General features: G+C 35.8%; 1 protein-coding gene across 1 annotated transcript in view; it reads left to right on the forward strand.

The window, feature by feature from the left end:
* Positions 1–24,094, forward strand: part of Gpr174 (G protein-coupled receptor 174) — a 40,728-nt gene extending 16,634 nt beyond the window's left edge. The window contains exon 3 of the mRNA XM_087196610.1: positions 19,199–24,094. Within this exon, the coding sequence (XP_087052736.1) occupies positions 19,658–20,740 (1,083 nt within the window). The 5' untranslated portion in view covers positions 19,199–19,657 and the 3' untranslated portion in view covers positions 20,741–24,094. The remainder of the gene's footprint in view (positions 1–19,198) is intronic.
* The last annotated feature ends 522 nt before the right edge of the window (positions 24,095–24,616 follow it).

The raw sequence follows: 24,616 nt of genomic DNA on the forward strand, positions 1-24,616 counted from the left end.
AAAACATATGAATTCAAATCTCAATAAATTGAAAAGAAAAATTCTCATAAAAGTGGCTTTTGTGATCTTCAAAAGTTTTTTCAGTGCCTAGTATCAAAGTTTAAAATCATAGCTAACAATTCTACGTTTTTAAATTTTATAACTTAAATGGTATTTAGATGTCATATTGTAAATATTCAGAACTGGATAATTAACAATTGTTCTACATATGTGCATGGACATTTGTATTATCCCTTCATCAGACATGTTCTAAAGGTCTGCTGATAAACTTTAGTAAAAATCTATTATAAGCATTATAGGAAACAGAGATGAGTAGGCTAGACTTCTCATTCTCAAGGAGTTTACCATCCAATGATTTTATAGACATCTAACAAAAACATCAGATGGGATAAAACATATCAGGCTGTAATATAGCCACAAACCACTTGATGTGATAATTCAAAGAAAAGAGACCTAGTTCCACTTTGGATGACAAGAAACCTTAGAGGAGGAAATGAAGTCATTAAAATTCTCCTTTAAATAATTTTCTCACTCATAAATGTGAGAAGATGGAGTTGAGAAACTGGAGTTTAAAAACATTTAATCTAAAGACAATGACAGAGTCACAGTAAGGTGCATACTGTGTGCTAGGAAAAGCTGGCATGACGGAAAACTGGTGTTTTGGAAGGTTATAAAAAGACAACAGGCTAGAATGAGAGCAGGACTTTGAATGTTAGATTTTTTAGGCCTTTGCAATGTGGACATTTGAAGGACTTTGCAAAATGCATGAGACGCATCACTCTGTATCTGATAAAGGCATCTGCAGAAATATCTCAGTCTAAAATTACAAAGTCATGCTATTTAACATATTGAAAAGGAAGTAGGGCTATTGCTCATATTAAATGGTTATAAATAGAGATAAAATATGAATGTTTGATTTCTTCTAAAATATTTCTGAGTATTATTGATGCTATGCTGAAAATGTACAAAAACTTTGCATTTACCAGTAGGCATATTTATTTTCTTCCTACTCATTTTATGAAGAAAATGCCACCCTGTTCTTTAAGTTAACCTAGGAAAATCTTACAATCTTTCTTTAAGAAACACCTGAAAACATTTGGTAAAAGGGTATTTTTTAGTCTTTTAGATACTTTTTAACTCTACAGACTTCAAGAAAAGAATAGATATATTTTTTGCTTATTTTAAAAATTTCTTACAGTAAAAGATACATTGTCATCAAACCTCCACCAGAATACCACCCACTGTCCATCATTTTTGCCACTCTTTGAAGCAGTTCTGGAAGTCCTTCCCCATGTCTTTATGAGGTATGATCCAAAATATGGTAAATGCTACTTTTGAGTGCCATCCAACAAAAAAACAGGCTCATAAAAACATTATGGTGTAAAAACCACATCTTCTTTATCCAGTTTCCAGTCGATGGGCACTTGGGCTGTTTCCAAGCTTTAGCTATTACAAACTGTGCCGCTATAAACATAGGTGCACATATATTGCTGTGGTGTGATTCTTTTAATTCTTTGGGAAAGATTCCCAGTAGGGGAATAGCTGGGTCAAATGGGACCTGTAGTCCTAGTTCTTTGAGGTATCTCCATACTGATTTCCACAGTGGTTGAACCAATCTACATTCCCACCAACAATGGAGAAGGGTTCCTTTCTCTCCACACCCTTGCCAGCATTTGTTATTGTTTGATTTCTTGATAGCAGCCATTCTTTGTGGGGTGAGGTGGAATCTCAGTGTTGTTTTCATCTGCATCTCTTGAATGACCAGTGATGTTGAACATTTTTTCATATAATTTATTTGCTGTTTTTACTTCTTTGTCTGAGAAATGTCTGTTCATTTCAGATGCCCATTTTTGAATTGGGTCTTTGAATTTGGGGGATCTGATTTTTTTTCTGTTCTTTATATATTCTCGATAGTAGACCTTTGTCTGAGCTACAGCTGCTAAATATTTCTTCCCACATTGTAGGTTGTCTCTTAGCTCTGTTGGTAGTTTCTCTTGCAGTGCAGAAGCTTTTTAATACGATGAGATCCCAGTTGTTGATTCTTTGTGCTAGCTCCCGTGCTACTGAAGATTTGTTCATAAGGACTGGAAACTGGATAAAGAAGATGTGTTTCTTTTTATAAAATGGAGTACTAGTCAGCCATAAAGAATGAGAAACTAGAGACATTTATAGCTAAATGGGTGCATGAGGCCATACTCTTAAGTGAAATAAATAGGACACACATGTAAATACTGAATAGTTTCTCTAGTGTAAGAAATTGAAAGTGTAAATAAGGATGAAAATGATTAAAATGAATAGTTGATAATTTGAAATAAGAAAAGGTCCAAGGGTTTGGGGATGGTGGAAGGGGAAGGGGAAAGGGAAGAAGGGAAAGGAAAAATTATGGGAAAAAAATGGAATCAAACTCTGTGTAAATAGGGAAAGGTGGAGGGGGTGAAGGGTGCACAGGTAATAGGAGAAAAAATAAGAACTAAGATACATCATGTTCTGGTACAAATGCCCAATGATAAATATAAATGTATTTTATACCTAAAATGTACCAATAAATATATATATATATATAAGTTTTTTAAAAATTGTGGTGTATATTCTTCACTACTTTATTTACTGTATCAGGCATCATGCAACTTTTGACTGTTCCCCAGAGTCAAAGTGACCATGAAAGGTAAAGAGTTTGAATTAATAGAGGCAGATCTTCCCCAGAAAATGAAAAGAATGATAGAATTTGTGTAATGATTTGTGTTTAGAGCCAGAAGAACAGTAGCACAAAACAGTGGCCTGGCAAGCCTCCTTCATTAGATCATAATCTTCAGGTGTATTTTCTTTCATTCTGGTGAGATAAGGAGTCACCAAAAATGAAAGAAAAATGTTGCATGTCACTCAGTGAAAAATTATTTAGGAACACAACATTATGAACACAAGTATGAAAAATTACAGGCAAATGTTGATTACACATGAAGCTCAAAGGCCTGGCCTGATCCCAGAATAGACTTGCGATGAGGTCTATGATCCTTCAGGACCCTTCATTCCTGTCCTAGAGGAAAGCACAACTCTTGAGTCTATGAATCTACTATTTGAGAGATTTCTGTGGGAAGAGGAAAGGGAGCTATATGAAAGTGTCTCAACTGCCTCAATTTTCAATAGCACTTTTCAATCAGTATATGCAATACCATCTCAGACAAATGTGAGAATAGTTATGATGAAGATCTAAAGAGTATTTGATGTTTCATATCTGGGGCCTACTTATTCCAGACTTGGAACAGAATGACCCCATAAGGAATATGGCATCGTGTAGGTTCTCAGAGTATGAGTACAATAGACAATAGATTTACCACAGCAGTCTTTGGGGTTAATGTAGGAGTCTTCCCATTTTATCCTTCTACCCACTTTTGGAGATGGCTCCAGAATAACAGATACATACCCCCTAATGCTTTGCAATTATAGTTCTGCTTTTACATGTGCTAGCTTACAAAGAAAGACAAGACTGGGTAGAAAATTCATTAGCAATGAAGTGCAACATTCTCTGCTTCCATCTAAGCCAGGGGGCATGTATCAAACACAGAATTGCTATTATTGGTGAAAGATCAGTCAAGGACTCCAGCCATCATCATTTTAACTGAAATTTCAGTGTCAGTAGCCAGAAAGTTTCCTCTGAGAACTAATAATTACTACAATATTTGGCTTTCTCCTATTAATCAGGAAGATTATGCTACTAGAAGGAAAAGTGTAAGGCCACAAAACTGGTTTCTGTCATGTACTCACTGCTCAAGCATTTTAGAAACTTATTTTCTGAAGTCAGATACAAAGCACACTCTTCTAAAGTCTTGTTGAATTGACAAGCTCTACTCTCAGAGCATAAGAAATACAGTATACATTTGTGAAATAACCAACTAGAATCCTGTCCAGCTGGAATATCAGAAAGGACACCACCAAGATCCAGAAAAACAAGATAGTTCTAGCAAAAGACAAAGTTGTGCCATGAGGGGAGGTTTATATTCAATAATCTGAAATAGCATTATTCAGTGTTTTTCCTGTTCCTCCCATAAACCCTTAAAACACAATAAGGACAGAATAGTAAGGACAGAATCTGTATATATATATGTATCTTTTTTTGAGAGTTGAAAACGTTTATTTCTGTAAAATTGCCTTTATCACAAAATATATCTTTTAAAATACAAGAAGATTTCCATAGTTTAAATTAATTGCCTAGCTCTTGTAATATGGAGTTTTCCAAAAGCAGTTTTCAGAATAATTACTGAGAATTAAATAATTCAGTTTTGCAACTTATATTTTAATATTCAAAATCATAAAATTTAAATCGTTTTGTATCAGGATTGATTCTGAAGTTTCTGAAGACCTCAATGTCTATTTAGAGGGCTCTATATTATCTTCTATTTTTTTAAATGCTATAGATTTTGGATAACACAGTGTTGAGAAAATAGCTTCCAAATAAAAACAAAACACAAATAACCCTGGAGGAAAAAAACCTATAAAGTACAATCCCCCCAAAAGTTAATACAGTATATTAGTTGAAAAACAAAGATTTGCAAAAGGCCTGGGATCTAATACACATTGCTTCATAATTTCTGAGTTTATGTGAGGTACTGACATTCCCTGGGAAAGGCTGCCAGGCTGTAGTTCTTGGGCCTAATCTGTAAAGGTGGAAGTCTGGCATTCATTTTAAAACTTTCTTTATAGGGAAAAAGGTTTGTCTTTAATAAAAAGGCAACTGAGGTCTAGCCAACTGGTAGGGAATGATTATCCCTTCTTTTTTCTTTTCACTTTTTTTCAGTTTTTATTTTGTATTATTACATGTTTACAGTGCATAATGATTATATTCCTCATTTCATTCCTTAAAATAACCCCACTTTAGATAGTTACTTATACCCCAAATCATGATCAGCTCTGGGATAATGCCCTGGAGACTGGTTTTATGTTCTATTCCACCCTTAGCCTGTCTATGAGATCCTGCAAGGCTGGTTTATTCCTCTTCTTTCACAGGCTATTAGTCTTGTGGAGCAATGTATAGGGCACATTCTCAAAGAGAAAATTGCAGAAAGGAATGCAAAAAAGTGAAAAAGGGCAAAAGGAACTGATTAACTTGGAACTTAGTTTATTTTATGTAAACATAGAAGCTTGTAACTTTTCTTTAAAAATCTCCCTTCTTGTCCAAATTCTCAGGTCTTGTGTGAGACACAGGTGAACATTTAGGAGACATAAGGAAAATACCAACAACCATTTCAGCAGTTAGAACAGCAAAAACTTACAGTTTTCCCACCGTAACATAATTTGTAACCTACTCATCAGTTCCACAAAGTAAAAATCTCTGAAATTTAATGTATAAAATGGAACTTTGTAAAATGCTGACTTGTCTTCTGAAAAGAAAGTTGGGAAACATCTAGAGTGGCAAAAAACATGAGACATCACTAGTCAGAAATTTGCTACATGTGATTTTTTTTTTTTGGTATTTGGGATTGAACTCATGACCACATGCTTGCCAGGCAGGTGCTTTACTGCTAAGCTACATCCCTGGCCCTGGTACGTGTAACTTACAAGTGTCTTCTCACTGTCTTGTAGTAGTTATCAAAAGTGATTTAAACTGGGTATGGTGGCACATGATTGTAATCCCAGCACTCTGGGAGACTGAGGCAGGAGGATTATAAATTCAAGTACAACCTGGACAATTTAGTAATTTAGAGAGATCTTGTCTCAAAACAAAGCAATAAAAGGGGCTGGTGATGTAGCTCAGAGAAAAGGCCCTGGATTCAATTCCCAGTACTTCCCAAAATGATTTAATACCTTCACTGCCTTTTTAACCTTGTTGAAATAAAGTTTTAGATTCAATATGGAAGTTAAACAGCAGTTAACAAAATGGAGGGTTTTTTTTTCAAATTATTTGCAAAAGAAGGTAGAATTTCAAAGACATAAATGGATATCCCTATTATATTTGTCTCTGGTCTAGATGCTCAATAAACTTAATCAAATGTAATAGAATTCTTGTTACTTGCAAAGTTGCTGGGCATTTTGGTGGTGGAGAAGTCTAAAGGTAACTAAAATGCTGCTTTTGATAGCAAGGAATTCAAAATTTTGTGGAATAAGTTAGGAAGACACATATTTCTGGTATAAATAATATTGCAGAGTTCACAAGTGGGTATGATAGCAATCAAGTAGGTGGTAATGAAAGCTTTTATAGAGAAGGTAGCATTTTTTTCTTATTGGTCTTGAAGGATAGGTAGGATTTCTATGGATACAGATGAGATAGGGTAATTTAAATTCAGAGATAATTTAAGAACATAGGCAATGAAAATAGGAAAGCAGAGTGTGTGCCTACAACAACTCTGTCTTTGGAGCTATGGCATTGCCTTTTATCACCCAAGGAAGTTTTTTAAATTTGAAGACTCTCATTTGGTTTTATGGAAGCTTGTTAATATGTAAATCCTTTAGCTACACTCTTTGTCAATTAAGATTAAGTTCATCCTGGAATATGCATTTTTCAACAGGCACTTCACTTAGCCTAGCAGCAACTTTGAGAGATCCAGACTAAGAAAAAAGGAAATATAAAAATAGGCACTTATAAATCATGTGGCTAAGAGCAAGAGCCTAGGAGGTAGAACCTGTGCAAAGAACAAACAGCTTAACATTTTCGTGGGCGGGAGGTACACGGAAGTGTGTAGAGGATAAAGTATTTCTTAATAATAAATATTTGAATAGCCTCTGGGGACATTCATCTCCAATACTAATTAGTTTATACTGTTCTCCAGAATATAAACTAACTGCAAACAAGGATATCTAAGGGAAGGTAATGTAACCAAGCATTATTCACTGGTAATGTGAGGTCAGGTGATGACCTTCTTACTGTCTCCAAGTAATTAATAGAATGCTTCTCAGAGCAGAGAAAAAGTCTACTAAACAGAAACTGGGTTTTAGATCTCAACAAAGACATTTAGACTTAGCTAAGTGAAAGAACTTACAGGCAAAATGGCAGTGAATGTTTGCAATAATTACATTGTCTAACCTGTGTTTCCTCCCTTCATCAAATTGGCCCACAAGAGGATCAGATAATATAGAAGCTAAAATTAGTCGAAAGCCTGATTAAAGGTGGCATACATGTAGAACATTTTTTTTTTTGCTATCAAAAATTCTGATGGAGGACCGGGGATTTAGCTCAGCGGTTCTGCTGCCTGCCTTGCATGCGCAAGGTCCTGAGTTTGATCCCCAGTATCAAAAAAAAAAAAAAAATCAAATGGAATAGTCATTAAGACAAAACTGGTGAATTCCCTAAGAGAAATAGCCAGGAAAACAATTTTCAGATTATTTGGTTATGGCCAAGTAGTCAGCTGTTTAACTATATGCAATTTATGAACATGTTTACCAGAAAAACTAGTGTTGAAAATCTTATCTGTTTTTATTTTTAAATTAATTTTATAGTTATACTTTTGATATATATAATGATCACATTAATCATAGGGAATGTATACCTGTACATAATATATCTTGATTCTTCCTTCTTCCCCATTCCCCTCTCCTCCCTTCAACTCTTCTTCTCCTCCTTATATACAAAAGCTTTGTTTCCATTTTTTCCTTCTATTGCTTTTTTTCTTTTCCCTTCCTTCCCTTCCCCCTAACCTCTCTCTTGTTTCCCTTCACATTTGAATGTTCTCCTCCTACTCTCTGATGTCTATTATCTATTTTGGTCCTTATTTATCCTTTTGGTTTCTCACACAAGGCAATGTGATATTTAAACATGTGTGTCCAATTTATTTCACTTGTTTGTCCTGCTTTATGGCAGAGTAGTACTTCATTGAATATAAAAACCACATCTTCTTTATCCATTCATCCATTGATGGGCATTTGGGCTGTTCCAAAGATTTAGTTATTACAAATTGTGCTGCTATAAACATGAGTGTGCATATATCTTTGTGGTATAATACTTTAAACTCTTTCAGGAAGATATCAATAATAGGTCAAAAGGAACCTCTTGTATTAGTCTTTTGAGGAATCTTCATACTGATTTCCATATTGGTTATGCCAATTTATACTCCAACCAACAATGGAGAAGGGTTCCTTTTCCCCACACAGCCTCACCAGCATTTGTTATTGGTTGATTTCTTAATAATAATAATCATACTTTCTGGAGTGAGATGGAATCAAAGTGTTGTGTTAATTTGTATTTCTCTAATGACTAATGATATGGAACATTTTTTCATTTTTTTGCTATTTGTACTTCTTCATCTGAGAAGTGTCTATTCATTTCAGATGCCCATTTTTGGACTGGGTCTTTAAATTTGGGAAGGGGGTTGATTTTTTTGAGTTCTTTATATATTCTAAACATTAATTCTTTGTCTGAGGAATAGCTGGTGAAAAATTTTTCAAATTCTGTGTATTGTCTTTTTACCCAGTTGGTGGTTTCTTTTTCTGTACAAAAGCTTTTTAACGTGATAAGATCTACACATAGGTGAAAATTTTAAATAATGAAAAAGGAGCCCTTAGATTTTCCATGTATGCTAGTAAGAATCAGGAAAAAAATCAATAAATTCTCTTATAGTCATTATTTTTTACTATGCATGTGTCATAATGATGAAGTTGCCTCACATACATATGCACACAAGTATTTGGGCTCACACCATTTGCAGGTACTTGCAGCACTAGGTATACTTTTTCTTGGCTTACTAAAGTGTGCAGCTAGTGAGAGTCTAAAATAAAATTTGCTTTTGAACAAATATTTACCTATAAAACTAGATTAGGTGGTTTCTGGGCAGAATTCCACACACCAAAATAGGTTCTCTACTTGCCAATGGTATGTTTCAAAGACCAGTATTAATTAGATAATTAAATGATGTGATACTTTATTTCCTATTCTCATATTTTTTCCTTTCCCTTCTGTACTTTCTCCTACCACTCCCACTGCCCCTTTGGACTTTTAATTCCTCTTTCACTTACTTATTATACATTTTAATTCTTATTTATACTTTCAGTTTCTCACACCAGAGAAACTATTCGGTAAATACACACGTGTGTCCTATTTATTTCACTTAAGAGTATGGCCTCAATGTGAAAACATTTAATTAAAATTATCTCTACTTTATCATTCTTTATGGATGAGTAGTACTCCATTTTATAAAAACATCACATTGTTCTTCAGTCTCCAGTTGATGGGCAATTGGGCTGTTTCCAAGTTTTAGATATTACAAACTGTGCTGCTATAAACATGGGTGCACTTATATCACTGTGTTATGATACTTTTAATTCTTTTGGGAAGATACGCAGCAGAAAAACAGCTGGGTCAAATGGGATCACTAATCCTAGTTTTTTGAGATATCTCCATACTGATTTCCACAGTGGTTGGACCAGGCTACACTCCCACTAAGAGTGGAGAAAGGTTCCTTTCTCCGCACACCCCCACCAGCATTTGTTATTGGTTGATTTCTTGACAGTAGCCATTCTTTCTGGGGGGAGGTGGAATCTCAGTGTGGTTTTCTTTTCTTTTTTTCCTTAAATTCTTTCATTGGTACATTTTAGGTATACAATACATTTTCATTTATCTTTGGGTGCTTGTACCTGTACATGATGTATCTTGGTTCTTATTTTTTCCCCATTACCTGTGTGCCCTTCACCCCTAAACCCTTCCCTATTTACATACTTCATTTCCATTTTTTTTCTTTTCTCATAATTTTTCCTTTCCATTCTTTCCTATCCCCATCTCCTCCCACCACCCTTTGGACCTTTTCCAATTTCAAAGTATCATTTATTAGTTATTAATCCTTTTAGTCCTTATTTACACTCTCACTATCTCACACTAGAAAAACTATTTGGTATTTCCACATGTGTGTCTTATTTATTTCACTTAAGAGTATGGCCTCAATATGCATCCATTCAACTATAAATGATTCTAGTTTCTCATTCTTTATGGCTGAGTAGTACTCCATTTTATAAAAAAACCACATCTTCTTTATCCAGTTTCCAGTTGATGGGCACTTGGGCTGTTTCCAAGCTTTAGCTATTACAAACTGTGGCACAATAAACATGGGTACACATATATCTCTGTGGTATGATTCTTTTAATTCTTTTGAGAAAATACTCCAGCAGGGCAATAGCTAGGTCAGATGTGACCTCCAGCCCAAGTTCTTTGAGGTATCTCCACACTGATTTCCATAGTGGTTGCACCAATCTACATTCCCACCAACAATGGAGAAGGGTTCTTTTCTCTGCACCCCCCCCAGCATTTGTTATTGGTGGGTTTCTTGATAGCAGCCATTCTTCCTGGGGGGAGGTGGAATCTCAGTGTTGTTTTCATCTGCATCTCTTGAATGACCAGTGATGGTGAACATTTTTTCGTATATTTATTTGCTGTTTTTACTTCTTTGTCTGAGAAATGTCTGTTCATTTCAGATGCCCATTTTTGAATTGGGTCTTTGAATTTGGGGTGTGTAATTTTTTTCAGTTCTATATATATTCTACATAGTAGCCCTTTGTCTGAGTTACAGCTGCTAAAAATTTTCCCACATTGTAGGTTGTCTCTTAGCTCTGTTGGTGGTTTCTCTTGTAGTGCAGAAGCTTTCCAATAAGATGAAATCCCAGTTGTTGATTCTTTCTGCTAGTTCCCATGCTCCTGAGGTTTTGTTCATAAAGTCGTTTCCTCTGCCAATGTCTTCAAGAGTTCTACCTTATTTTCCAGCAAGGTTAGTGTTTCTGTCTTAATATTTAGATCTTTAATCCACTTAGATCTAAGTTTAGTCCATGGTGATAGATATGGGTCTAGTTTTAATCTCTGACACGTTGAAATCCAGTTTTGCCAACATCATTTATTAAATAGGCTATCTTTCCTCCAATGAGGGTGGTTGGCTCCTTTGTCAAAGATGAGGTAGCTGAGTATGTCTGAAGTTGTTTTTGCATGTTCTAATCTATTCCAGTGATCCTTGGGTCTGTTTCTTTGCCAGTACCTTGCTTTTTTTTTTATCACAGTAGCTTTGCAGTATAGCTTCAGGTTGGGTATTGTGATACCCCCAGCCATGTCTCTGTTGCCCAGAATTGCTTTTGCTATTCTAGGTCTCTTCTGGTTCCAAATGAATTGTTGGATTGTTTTCTCTAGCTTTGTGAAATATATTGTTGGAATTTCAATTGGCATTGGATTAAATCTCTATAGCAGTTTTGGAAGTATGGCCGTTTTCACTATATTGATTCTTCCTACCCAGGAACAAGGGTTGTCTTTCCATTTTCTTATATCCTCCTCGATCTCCTTTTTCACAGTGCTGTAGTTTTCAGCATACAGGTCTTTTGCTTCCTTTGTTAGACTGATTCCTAGATATTTCATTTTTTGGATGCTATTGTAAAAGGAATTGTTTCCCTAATTTCTCTCTCAATGAGTCTGCTATTTGTGTGTAAGAAGGCTATTGTTCTTTGAGTCTTGACCTTATATCCAGCTACTCTACTGAATCTGTCAATTAAGTCCAGAAGTCTTTTGGTAGAGTTTTTTGGGTCTTCTATTTAAAGTATCATATCATCAGCAAATAATGAGAGTTTCACTTCTTCCTTTCCTATCTTTATTCCTTTTATATCTTTCTCTTTTCTAATTGCTATGGCTAATGTTTCCAGAACTATATTGAACAGTAGTGGTGATAGTGGGCATCCTTGTCTTGTTCCTGATTTTAGCATGAAAGTTTTCAGTTTTTGACCATTTAAGTATGTTGTTGGCTGTTGATTTTTCATAGATAGCCTTAATCAGGTTGAGATAAAGACCTTCTAGTCCAATTTTCTTTAGGGTTTTTATCATGAATAGCTGTTGGATTTTGTCGAATGCCTTTTCTGCATCTATTGAGATGATCATATGGTTTTTGTCCTTGACTCTGTTAATATAGTGTATTACATTTATTGATTTATGTATGTTGAACCATCCTTGCATCCATGGAACAAATACGACTTGGTCAGGGTGTATGATCTTCTTAATGACCCTTTGTATTCTGTTTGCCAGCATCTTGTTGAGGATTTTTGCATCTATGTTCATTAAGGAGATTGGCCTGTAGTTCTCTTTTTGGGTTGGGTCTTTCCCTGGTTTTGGAATCAAAGTCACGCTTGCTTCCAGGAATGAGTTTGGAAGCCTTGGTTCCCTTTCAATTTCCTTGATGAGTTTAATGAGCAATGACAATAGTTCTTCTTTAAATGTCTTGTAGAATTCAGCAGTGAAACCATCAGGACCTGGGCTTTTCTTTGTTGGTAAATTTTTTATTATATTTTCAACTTCACTCATTGTAATTGGGGTGTTTAGAATTTCTATATCTTCTTCCTTTAACTTTGGCAAATCATATGTATCTAGGAATCTGTCAATTTCTTCTGTGTTTTCCATTTTATTAGAGTACAGGTTCTTGAAATAGGTATTGATGATCCTCTGGATTTCCGCTGGTTCTGTTGTGACTTCCCCTTTTTCATTCTTAATTGCATGGATTTGAGTCTTTCTTTCCTTTTTTTGATAAGGTTGGCTAAAGGTTTATCCATTTTATTTATTCTTTCAAAAAACCAACTCTTTGATTCATTAATTTTTTCTATCATTCTCTTAGTCTCCATTGCATTGATTTCTACTCTGATCTTTATAATTTTCTCTCTTGTGTGGGCTTTGGGTTTGCTATTCTCTTCTTTTTCTAGGAGATTGAGGTTCTGCATTAGGCTATTTATCTGAGTTCTCTCTGTTTTCCTAATATGGGCATTCACTGCTATGAATTTCCCATGTAGAACTTCTTTCATTGTGTCTCATAGATCCCTGTATGTTGTACTGGCTAATTTTATAGAAACTGCCTAATTTCTTCTTTAATTTCCTCTGTGACCCATTGGTTGTTCAGAAGGGTGTTATTCAGTTTCCAGGTGTTTGTGGGAGTTTTGCAGTTTCTCATGTTATTGATCTCCAATTTTATTGCACTATGGTCTGATAATATACAGAGGGTAATTTCAATTCTTTTACACTGATTTAGACATGTCATGTGAGCTAGCATGTGGTCTATTTTGAAGAATGAGCTGTGTGCAGCAGAAAAGAATGTGTATTCTTATTTTGTGGGGTGGAGCACTCTGTAAATATCTATTAAGTCCATTTGTTCAATAGCTTCATTCAGTTCTAGAATTTCATTGTTAATTTTTTTTTCCTAGATGATCTGTCTATGTGTGATAGTGGGTATTGAGGTCCCCCACTACAACTGTATTAGTGCTTATTTGGTTTTTCATGTCCATTAATATTTGGTTTGTATGGTTGGGGGCATTTGTATTTGGTGCATATATATTCAGGATTGTCATCTCTCCCTCTTGGATTGTTCTCTTCACAAGGATGTAATGACCATCTTTGTCTCTCTTAATTAGTTTTGGTTTGAAATCTACTTTGTCTGCAAATAAGATTGTTACCCCTGCTTTTTTCTGGGTTCCTGTCATGTGGAGAGCCATTTTCCATCATTTTACTTTCAGTCTATGAATTTCTTTTTGAGTTAGGTGTGTTTCTTGTGTACAGCATATTGCTGGATTTTGCTTCTTAATCCATTCTGTCAGTCTACTTCTTTTGATTGGTAAATTGAGGCCATTAAGATTGATAGTTATAATTGAGAGATATTGACTCATCCTTGTCATGATGTTTTACTGTTGTTGACTCTTATTTCTTTTTCCCCCTTTCCCTTTAGTTTCTTACCTTGTCTGGTGGCTTCTCTCTGTTGAGCCTCATGGAGTTGTGACCTCTGTTGCCTTTTTCTAGGATATTGCTTAGAATTGTTTGGATTGCTGGTTTGGTGTTCATGAAATTTCTCAGGTGTGCTTTGTTGTGGAATTATCTAATTTCCCCATTGATTTTGAAAGATAATTTTGCAGGATACAACAGCCTAGGTCAGAAGTTATTTTCTTTTAATGCTTGAAATACTTCACTCCAGGCTCTCCTTGATTTGAGGGTTTGTGTTGAGAAGTCTGCCGTGATTCTGATGGGCTTTCCTTTGAAGGTGATTTGTTTCTTTTCTCTATCTGCCTGTAGAATTTTGTTCTTCTGTTGGGTTTCTGGGATCCTGATTATTATATGCCTAGGTGTAGATTTTTTTTTATTGTGGCTTGGTGGAGTTCTATATACCTCACTTATCTGTGTGTCCAATTTTCCACCTCTGTCTGGGAAGTTTCCTACTATTACTTCTGTGAACAGTTTTTTTAATGTCAATTGTACTTTCTCCTGTTTTTTCTTGGACTCCTGTCAGTCTTATGTTAATTTTCTTTGCATTATCTAGCAGCTGTTGAATTGAATTTTCATGGTCCCTTACTATTTTTAAGACATCTCTGTTTTCATGGTCCTTCACTGCAATCCTGTCTTCTATATCTGATATTCTATCATCAGATTCTCTTAATCTGCTCTGCATGCTTTCAATGGAGTTTTTAATCTCCTGAATATCTGTTTGAATCTGTTTCATGGATTCCATTTCTTTCTTATGTTTGGTTATCATGGATTCCATTTCTTTTTTATGTTGGGTGATCATAGTTTCCATTTCTTTCTTTTTTTTTTTGGTACTGGGGATCGAACTCGGGACCTTGTGCTTTTGAGGCAGGCGCCGGAGCCACCGAGCTAAATCCCCGGCCCTTCCATTTCTTTCTTATGCTGGGCATTCAAGGCTTCCTGCATGTTTCTGAGCTCATCTATTTTTTTTTTATCAGTTTCTGTTCTAGAGCCTCTAATCATATCTTTCACTCTGCTCACCGTCTCTGTAGTTAACTGGGAGATTATTTCTGCTTTGAATTTTTCTAGAACCTCATTCATCTGTTTTGTTACTTCCTGTGCTATCAGTTCAGGGTGTCCAGGTGGTTGATTATCAGACTTTTGCACCTTCTTCCCCCAGAAATTGCCTTTTGTGGGGTGGAAGTCTGGGTTTGTGACTTGCTTAAATGCCTTCTCATTTTTGTTTTAGGTACTGTCCCTGGCTTAGTTCCTTGGTTGATATTATGAGGTTGTTTATTATAAGTATCTTTGTTGATGTATTTAGAACACTTGTGGAATGATTGCTTCTCAGAGGTGTCTACCAGATATAGCTGGTCTTTAGGTTTTGAGTGTCTAATGACTCTGAGGCTGTCTCATTTTCATTATACCAGGAAGGAAAACTGTTTAGTTCAATCATGACACCTTTGCCCAAGTCATGCAATCAGCATCACCATAGCATCAAATACCTCTTAAAGAATGACAATTTGTGGTAGTTATTAATCTATCACCTTTAAAAAATAAAGGGCCTCCTTCAAGGTGTGTCTTTGCTATCACAATAGACAACGTGGGCAGCAGTGTGCAGTTATATAAGTCAATGAGTCTCAGTAAGCTAGTCCCAGACCCATGAGATTCAGGCAGATTTCTGGTTGCACGTCCCACGTTGTGCTCCCTGTCCTCCTGCAGGGTTGCACTCTGCAAGTGTCTACTGCAGATTTCAGCTGCTTTTCCCCTGAAGAAAGTCCAGTTTCTGATGGGAGCTGATAATCCCTCCAACTTACCAATCACGATGATCTGGTGTGCCTTTATTGCAAAGATTCCTTTCACTTTTCCACTGGGCTTGTTCTCATCAGGGAGCCTGAGACAGGCACTCTCTCTGTTGTTCACTTCTGGAGCTCAGGACAATGGCTTTTGTCCCCCTGTGCCTCTTCAGTGTGTAACCAAGTAGCTGAACAGGCAGAAGGCCAGAGGCCGGGGGGGGGGGTGTTACTGTTGGAGGTGCCCATGCGGCCAAGCTGTCAGCTGGTGGTCCTGCCCAGGGGGGTCCTTCTCACCCTGTCCTGGTGGCTGGTGGAAAGCTGGTGGAGCAGGTCTGAGCAAGCAGGTTCTGGTCAGCCTGCAACCGATGGACCCCACTCGGCCCTGCTGGCTCCATTCTGCCCAGCCATCAGCTGGACGGCCTGCCCTGGGGGGGGGGGTGTCCTCCTCACCCTGTCCTGGTGGCTGGTGGAAAGCTTGTGGAGCAAGCCGGAGCAAGTGGTTCAGCATGGTTTTCATTTGTATCTCTTGAATGACCAGTGATGTTGAACATTTTTTCATATGTTTATTTGCTGTTTCAACATCTTTGTCTGAGAAATGTCTATTCATTTCAGATGCCCATTTTTGGATTGGGTCTTTAAATTTGGGAGGCCTGATTTTTTTAAACTTCTTTATTTATTCTAGGTAGTAGACCTTTGTCTGAGGAACAACTGATACAAATTCTTTCCCACAATGTGGATTGTCTCTTCACACTGTTGGTGGATTCTTTTGCTGTGCAGAAGCTTTTTAATAAGATGAAATCCAAATTGCTGATTCTATGTGCTACTTCTCGTGTAACTGAGGTTTTTTTTTAATGAAAACAATTCCTACTCCAATGTCTGCAAGAGTTCTACCTAACCTCTCTTCCAGCTGGTTTAGTGTTTCTGTTGTAATATTTAGATCTTTGATCCATTTTTATTTTAATTTAGTGCATGGTGAGAGACATAGGTCTAGTTTTAATCTTTGGCAAGCTGAAAGCCAGTTTTTCCAGCACCATTTATTAAAGAGGCTATCTTTCCTCCAGTGAGAGTGTTTGGCTCCTTTGTCAAAGATGAGGTGGCTGAGTATGTCTGGCGTTGTTTCTGCATCTTCTAATTTGTTCGACTGATCCCTGGGTCTGTTTCTTTGCCAGTACCATGCTGTTTTTTTTTGTTTTGTTTTTTTTTTGGTACCGGGGATTGAACTTGGGTCCTTACGCTTGCACAGCATTAGGCGAAACCACTGAGCTAAATCCCCAGCCCACTACCATGCTGTTTTTATCACAGTAGCTTTGTAGCATAATTTCAAGTTGGGGAATGTGATATCCCCTACCTTGTCTTTGTTGCCTAGAATTGCTTTTGCTATTCTAGGTCTCTTCTTGTTCAAAATGAATATTTTGATTGTTTTCTCAAGTTCTGTGAAGAATGCTGTTGGAATTTCAATTGGGATTGCATTGAATCTATGTAGCAGTTTTGGAAGTATGGCCATTTTCACTATATTTATTCTTCCTACCCAGGAGGAAGGAATGTCTTTCCATTTTCTGATATCTTCTTGTATCTCTTTATTCAGAGTGCTAAAGTTTTCAGAGTAGAGATCTTTGATTTCTTTTGTTAAGTTGATTCCTAGGTATTTCAGTTTTTTGGATGCTATTGTGAAAGGAATGGTTTCACCAGTTCCTCTCTCAGTGAATCTGTTGTTCATGTTCAGGAAGGCTACTGAGTTTTGTGTGTTGACCTTGTATCCAACTACTCTACTGAATTTGGTTATTGAGTCTAGAAAACTTTTGGTGGAGTTCTTGAGGTCTTGTATATAGAGTGTCATGTCATCTGCAAATAGTGACAATTTAAGTTCTTCATTTCCTATCTTTATTCCTTTTATTTCTTTCTCTTGTCTAATTGTCATGGCTAATGTTTCCAAAACTATATTGAACAGGAGTGGTGATAGTGGACATCCTTATCTTTTTCCTGATTTTAGTAGGAATTATTTAAGTTTTTGAGCATTTAGTATGATATTGGCTGTTGCTTTTTCATAGGTGGCTTTTATCAGTTTGAGATAAAGACTGTCCACTCCAATTTTCTGTAGCATTTTTTATCATGAATGAATGTTGGATTTTGATGAACACTTTTTCTGCATGTATGGAGATGATCATATGGTTTTTTCTTGGCTCTGTTAATATACTGTATTACATGTATTGATTTGCATATGTGGAACCATCCTTGCATGCCTGGGATGAATTCCACATGGTCAGGTTGTATGATCTTCTTGATGATCTTCTGCATTCTATTTGCCAGTATCTTATTAAGGATTTTTGCATCTATGTTCATTAGAGAGATTGGCCTATAGCTTTCTTTTTCAGTTGTGTCTTTCTCTGCTTTGGGGATCATGGTGATGCTTGCTTCTAGGAATAAATTTGGGAGTACTGCTTCCTGTTTAATTTCACTGAAGAGTTTAAACAGTAGTGCCAATAGTTCTTCTCTAAATGTCTTGTAGTATTCAGCAGTGAAGCCATCAGGATCCGAGGTTTTCTTTATTGGTAAGTTTTTATTTACCTTTTCAACTTTGTTATTTCATATTGGGTTGCTTAGAATTTTTAGGTCTTCTTCATTCAACTTTGGTAATTCAAATGTATCTAGGAATCTGTCCATTTTTTCTGTGTTTTCTATCTTATTGGTATATAGGTTCTGGAAGTAGGTACTGATGATCCTCTGGATTTCTGCTGGGTCTGTTGTAATTGCACCCTTTTCATTCTTAATTGCATGGATTTGGGCCTTTTCTTTCTGTTTTCCAATAAGGTTGGCTAAGGGGTTTTCAATTTTGTTTATTCTTTTGAAGAACCAACTCATGGCTTCATTGATTTTTGTATCATTCTCTTAGTTTCCATTGAATTGATTTATGCTCTGATCTTTATAATTTGCTCCCTTGTATTAGATTTGGGTTTGTCCTACTCTTCTTTTTCTAGAAATTTCAGGTTCAGTGTTAGGTTGTTTATTTGAGCTCACTCTGTTTTCCTAATATGAGTATTCACTACTATGCATTTCCCCCATAAGATTGCTTTTGTTGTGTCTCCAAAATTCTCATGTTTTATTGGCATTTTCATTTAATTGTAGCAACTGTCTGATTTCTTCTTTAATTTCCTCTGTGACCCATTGGTTGTTCAGAAGTGTGTTTTTCAATTTCCATGTGCTTATGAAATTCTGACAAATACTGGGTTGACTATAACATAAGCAAATGGAAAAATTTTTAAAAATGAAAATTTCAGACCTTACCCCAACATAATGAATCAATATATCTCAAGGAAATCTGTATTAAAAGCAAAACAGAACAACAGGAAAACACCAAAACTTCCCCAGAAGAATCTAATGATCTGTGAAGTGCATAAACCAGAAATTATTAAATGTTAATATACAGAAGAATCACCTTGGGTGACTGTTAAAATGCAAATTCTGATTGTGCAGGTATAGGGTTGGACCTGAGGATCTTCTGAATTATAACAAGCTCTCATGTGATATTGGTTTATAGACTTTGTCAAATAAGGGGATAGATTATTTCTCAGGTTCCTTTTACCTAAATTTTTGTGTAATTGTAAAGTGCCTTATGGGGACTGTAGCATATTACCCACACTCACCTCAAAACTTTTCATTCAAATTAATATATTTTTCTATGCGTAGACTGTTTCCTTTTTTAAAAAATTTGACGGACAATAATTGGCTTATTTTCTTTCACTTTCAGCTCTGCTTCACTTTCTCACTTTTTAGCCTTCAACACATATCTGAATAAGTCCTGAAAAACTGATCTGTTGAAGCTAAACATCCTGGAAGAGTGCACTAAAGCAAATCTTTCTTCTATGTGAGTGAAAAAAAGAAAGACAAGAAAATATCCTGCAAAACACCAGCAAAGAGATGGATATTGTCATATGGAAATTTGAGGAGCTGCTCTATGGTACATTCATAATCTAAATGGGAGAGAACCAACTATTATGAACCCCAGAAGGCCTTACACAATAGAATAAATAGGAGGAGAAAATTATAAGGCTTTTCATCTGTGCTTGCACATTACACTTCCATGTACTTACTGTGAATAAATCCAAGGCAAACATGCAGATAATTCTTTGAAAAGTTCTCAAATCAGACATAGAGGCTAACAGATGTGGCAAAAGATTATTTTATACTCATTCTCTCCATCCTTTTGATGATCTACCTTTTAGAAAGAGTAGCATTTAATGTAGATTTTCAATCATTGCTAGCAATAACAATGTCTCTAGAAAGAGTCATGCTTGCTAATGACACATGTAACAGGACCAATGGAGACAACCCAGATTTTCGGTACTTCATTTATGCAGTGACATATACTGTCATTCTTGTGCCTGGTCTCATAGGGAACATTTTAGCTTTATGGGTATTTTATGGCTATATGAAAGAAACCAAACGTGCTTTGATATTTATGATAAATTTAGCCATTGCAGACTTATTACAAGTTCTTTCCTTGCCCCTGAGGATATTTTACTATTTGAACCATGACTGGCCTTTTGGGACTGGCCTCTGTATGTTCTGTTTCTACCTAAAATATGTCAACATGTATGCAAGCATCTACTTTTTGGTCTGCATTAGCGTACGACGATTTTGGTTTCTCATGTACCCCTTTCGCTTCAGTTACTGCAAACAGAAATATGATTTGTACATCAGTATCACTGGCTGGCTGATCATCTGCCTTGCCTGTCTACTCTTCCCCCTTTTCAGAACCAGTGATTACACACCAGGCAACAAAACCAAATGCTTTGTGGATCTTCCTACCAGGAATGTCAATTTGACCCAGTCTGTTGCCATGATAACTGTTGGGGAGTTGATTGGGTTTGTTACTCCTCTTCTGATTGTCCTATATTGTACCTGGAAGACAGTTTTATCACTGCAAGATAAACATCCTGTTGCTCAAGACCTTGGAGAGAAAAAGAAAGCCTTGAAGATGATTCTAACCTGTGCAGGAGTATTCCTAATTTGCTTTGCACCCTATCACTTCAGTTTTCCTTTAGATTTCCTGGTCAAGTCTAATGAAATTAAAAGCTGTATAGCCAGAAGAGTGATTCCAATATTTCATTCTGTAGCACTGTGTCTTGCTAGTCTGAATTCCTGTCTTGACCCAATCATATACTATTTCACCACTAGTGAGTTCAGAAGACGTCTTTCAAGACAAGATTTGCATGATAGCATCAAACTACACACAAAATCCTTTTTAAGCAATCATACCACTTCTACCATGGCAACTGGATTATGCTAAACAACAACAACAACAAACCCTGAATGAGGGTAAAAGTATGTCAGAACACATTTGCAACACCTCAATCTACAGGAAGTACTCATTGGAAGAATTCACAGCTCTCCAGTTTTCCTTTATATGAGGAAATCACATCTTCACAATAGGACCTATTTGTAGCATTCTACTTCACCATCATTGATATTGGCATGTCCATGTAGAGATTTTGTTTATAACATCCTTAAAATTTGAACTAAAATTTCAGTGATATTGAATACTCATATGCTCTCAACTGGAGTCAGAAGCTTTATCTGTGAAACCAAGTCTCAAAGAGATTACTAGCTCAGGACCACCATAAACACTTAGCTCTGTTAGTAAAGATGATGAATCTCTATACTCAAAGGGAATGTCGCTGTCTATTTGTAATACAAATCACATTTCAACATCACATTTTTATTGTATTTTAAGTAGGATAGAAATTAGACTGCTCTGTGTGAACAAAATGTTAGCAACATGGGATCATCTTTATTTTTCCTATGTGATTACACTCCAGAAATTGAAGCTATTTTCTTTGTTCAGTATTAACAAGAAATAGAATCATTCAAACATGCTCACTGAATGAAAGTCTGACCTCAGGCCTCTGGCATATTTAAATTAGGAACGTTACATAGATTCACATACAATAACCCTATGCCACATTGAATCTACAATGTCAGGTAGTTTTCCCAGTTTCATCCAAGGTGACTAAAATGGCCTTAGCACCCAGTAGAAACCATAAATATGGTAGTAAAATTAGCTTTCTAAATATATTTCCAAAGAATTCCTCTGGAGTTGAATGGATCTGCCTAGTAAAGGGAGTTTCATAATGTCTTTAAAGTGATATTGAGGTAACTCACTGCACTTACTGAACCTATGCAAGAAGTAGTGCACTAATTAATCACTTAGCTTGATCCAGAATGAAAAGGTGACTGAAAGTGAACTACATCTCTTAAAAGTATTACCACATTTTATTTCTCATTCCAAGGCAGATGTCAGTTTTAAAGCCTTTTACACAATCCAAAGTAAGGTTTAGAGGCAGTCAATCACATCAAACCTAGAGTCTGCATTGATTTTTACTAAATCCAGCTTTAGCCAGCCAAGGCCAAAACATTATGAAGCCTTCACAGTCTACAATCCTGAAACTGGAGAAAACAATTCTTTAACATTCTGAGAAAAGAGAAGATTATTTTGACAGCCATATAGGCATCCCTTACACTGCCTTGCCCGCTATCTGCTTGGTAATAGTATGAAGGACAAAACTGGGATAGGAGTAGTAATTTAATCTGAGGCCATAAATATTAGAATAATTTTAAACATGTTTTACAAAAAGCTCCAAGTTTTATTTCCAATAGCCATGTGCTTTACAATGAAGAAACAGTCTACCTTTCATCCATAAGAAATGTGGAAACCAAGCAAGTGTTTTATTATACTTAGAGGAAGGGAAAATTTTAGGTACACTGTTAAGATACTAATACATTTTGGGGGAAAAACTGGTAAAATCACAATGAATTCTAATGATTAAGATTAATTGAATGTTTTATTGGCACATGTGTTGATTTTTGCTTCTACTTTGTTCTTAAGATAATGTATTAGACAAATGATTTTGTGCTGCTAGCAACAGTATAACTACAGATCTCCTAATTATGAATTTTAAATTATATGTTTTGATGTATTAGATGAGTTTTAAATGAATGTTAAATTTTGTTTTAAAAAGATTAACTATAATTGTGCCTGGTCTATTTGATTTAAAGGGATTTATGTTTGATTATACTTTAGTGTTGTATTGGGATTGCAAGCAATCATGTAGAGTACGAAATTGTGGGCATTTGTAGTGGAGAGTTTGTCTATACTATCTATTCTTACTATTCTCTAGATTAGTTTGAATTACATTTTTTTATGGTCACGTCTTAGGGTCACTGATGTAATTTTTTTAATTTGTACTGGGGATGAAATTGGAGCCTTACACTTGCGAGGCAGACAGTGGAACCACTGAGCTAAATCCCTGACCCATTGATGTAATTTTATCGACATATTAATTTCACTTCAAAGGTATCTTTTCTTAAATGGAGAGAATAAATTGTTCTAGAAGATTATTGACTTTTTTAGAGGATTGAAATCCATTTGCTAGACAGACAATTTATGTGATTCAGGGAGAAACGTTCAGTGTTCTTATGCTGCTTAAATAAGGTGCTACTTCTACTTAGGAATTTCTAAGTTGGTATCTGATACTCTGATTTACTATATTCCTCCCTCACTTCATGAATATGTTTTGCCTTCTACCCTATTCCTTTGTCCTTCTGGTTAATAGTCTAATCAACTTTTTTACCCTAAGGTGCTAAAGACTATTATTAGTTTAGTATAACATATCAAGGCATATCTGATTTCTAGACTTTAGGAGTAGGCATTGGCACAAAATAGTTTTAGTGGAGGAATTATAGACCAACTGGAAGAGAAGATATTTTGAAGAAAGTGACTCTTATACATACAAAAAGTGCTTACTTTACAAAAAAAAGCATAGCTTCCTGAAGCAGTGCCTTTCAGATTATATTTAGTAAGTGACTGCTTTGATTACCATTTTGGAGATGCTAATTTTACACTTGATCTTAGCCAAAAGGCCGAGAAGTGATGGAGATGCTAATTTTAAATAAATATATCCATAAATGTGGTTATCAGTTTCTTGGGTCTCTGTTATTTTCTACCTCTCTCTCCCAGCTTCCAGGGGAAACCCTAAACTGAAAAAGAAACACTACTTGGCTATTATCCACATACTTGCCTCTTCTCAGAAATTCCCCTTTCCTTGGTGAAATCTATTCAGACTTCTCATTTATTACTTTCTATGTTCCAAGAAATAGGGATACAAAGAATAAACACCCTCAACTATGATAATGCACAATTCAAAATAAGGAATCTCACATTTCCTATATAAAGTTGTTTAATTTTTTAATTTCAAAATACAAAAAATTATTGTATTGTCTCTGAGACAATAATGACAACATCAAAATCAAACTTTTTCTTATTGGAGTAAAAAAGTTCATCAGAATACTAACAAAAAGAGCAAAGGAATAGAGCAGAAAGCAAAACATATTGATGAATTGCGGGGTACATATAGTAAACCAGAGTATCAAAATATGAAAATGTCTTATGTTTTTATTGTCATTCAGTTAAGTAGCAAATTTTATTAGTTTGTAGTTCCATGAAGAGAAGCTCTCTACCCCAGGAACAACAGACTAAGATACCTTAGTCAAATACCTTGATCTGAAAGGGTGCATCAGTGGAACTCTTATGTAACTTAATCACCTTTTTGTTTTCACTTCCAAGGTACTGTGAAATACTTTACTTGATGCTTATTTACAGCTAAAATTTATAATATTCATTTTAATAATAAAGATTATGTCTGTAATTATGTGGAATTTTTCTCCCTCCAGTAGTCAATGTGTATTTAACCACGTATTTTAGCAAACCAATAAATTTGAGTGTCTTTGTCAGCATCCTTACACACATAAATGAAAGCCCCTTAAGGCTCTAATCTGCTTTTGTACAATGGGGAGGTACATTCAATTTTCAAAGAGAAATCTGAGCTACTTCCTCCAGCCTACCTTACTTCTGCCTCATTTTCCCTCCATAGGTAGACATCTTAGTATCCATTCCCTGCTAAAATTATTCTCCACCTTCAATGTAGACCAAGTTTATTTTAACTACTTAAATCTCTGTATTTGCAATTACAGGGCAGAAGAATGTTTTTTTCTTAATCTTAAGGATTGTTAAGACATGACAGTCTGATTTTTCTTGTGGAGTGGTAGGGGAAAACTTCATCCTCCACTGTTCCCTCTGTCTTTTTCAGACAAACCTATTCCAATACAA

The sequence above is a fragment of the Heterocephalus glaber genome, unplaced genomic scaffold, assembly GCF_053883595.1.
Source record: "Heterocephalus glaber isolate CG9 unplaced genomic scaffold, H.glaber_assembly_v1.0 deba00001613, whole genome shotgun sequence".
Taxonomy (NCBI): Eukaryota; Metazoa; Chordata; class Mammalia; order Rodentia; family Bathyergidae; genus Heterocephalus; species Heterocephalus glaber.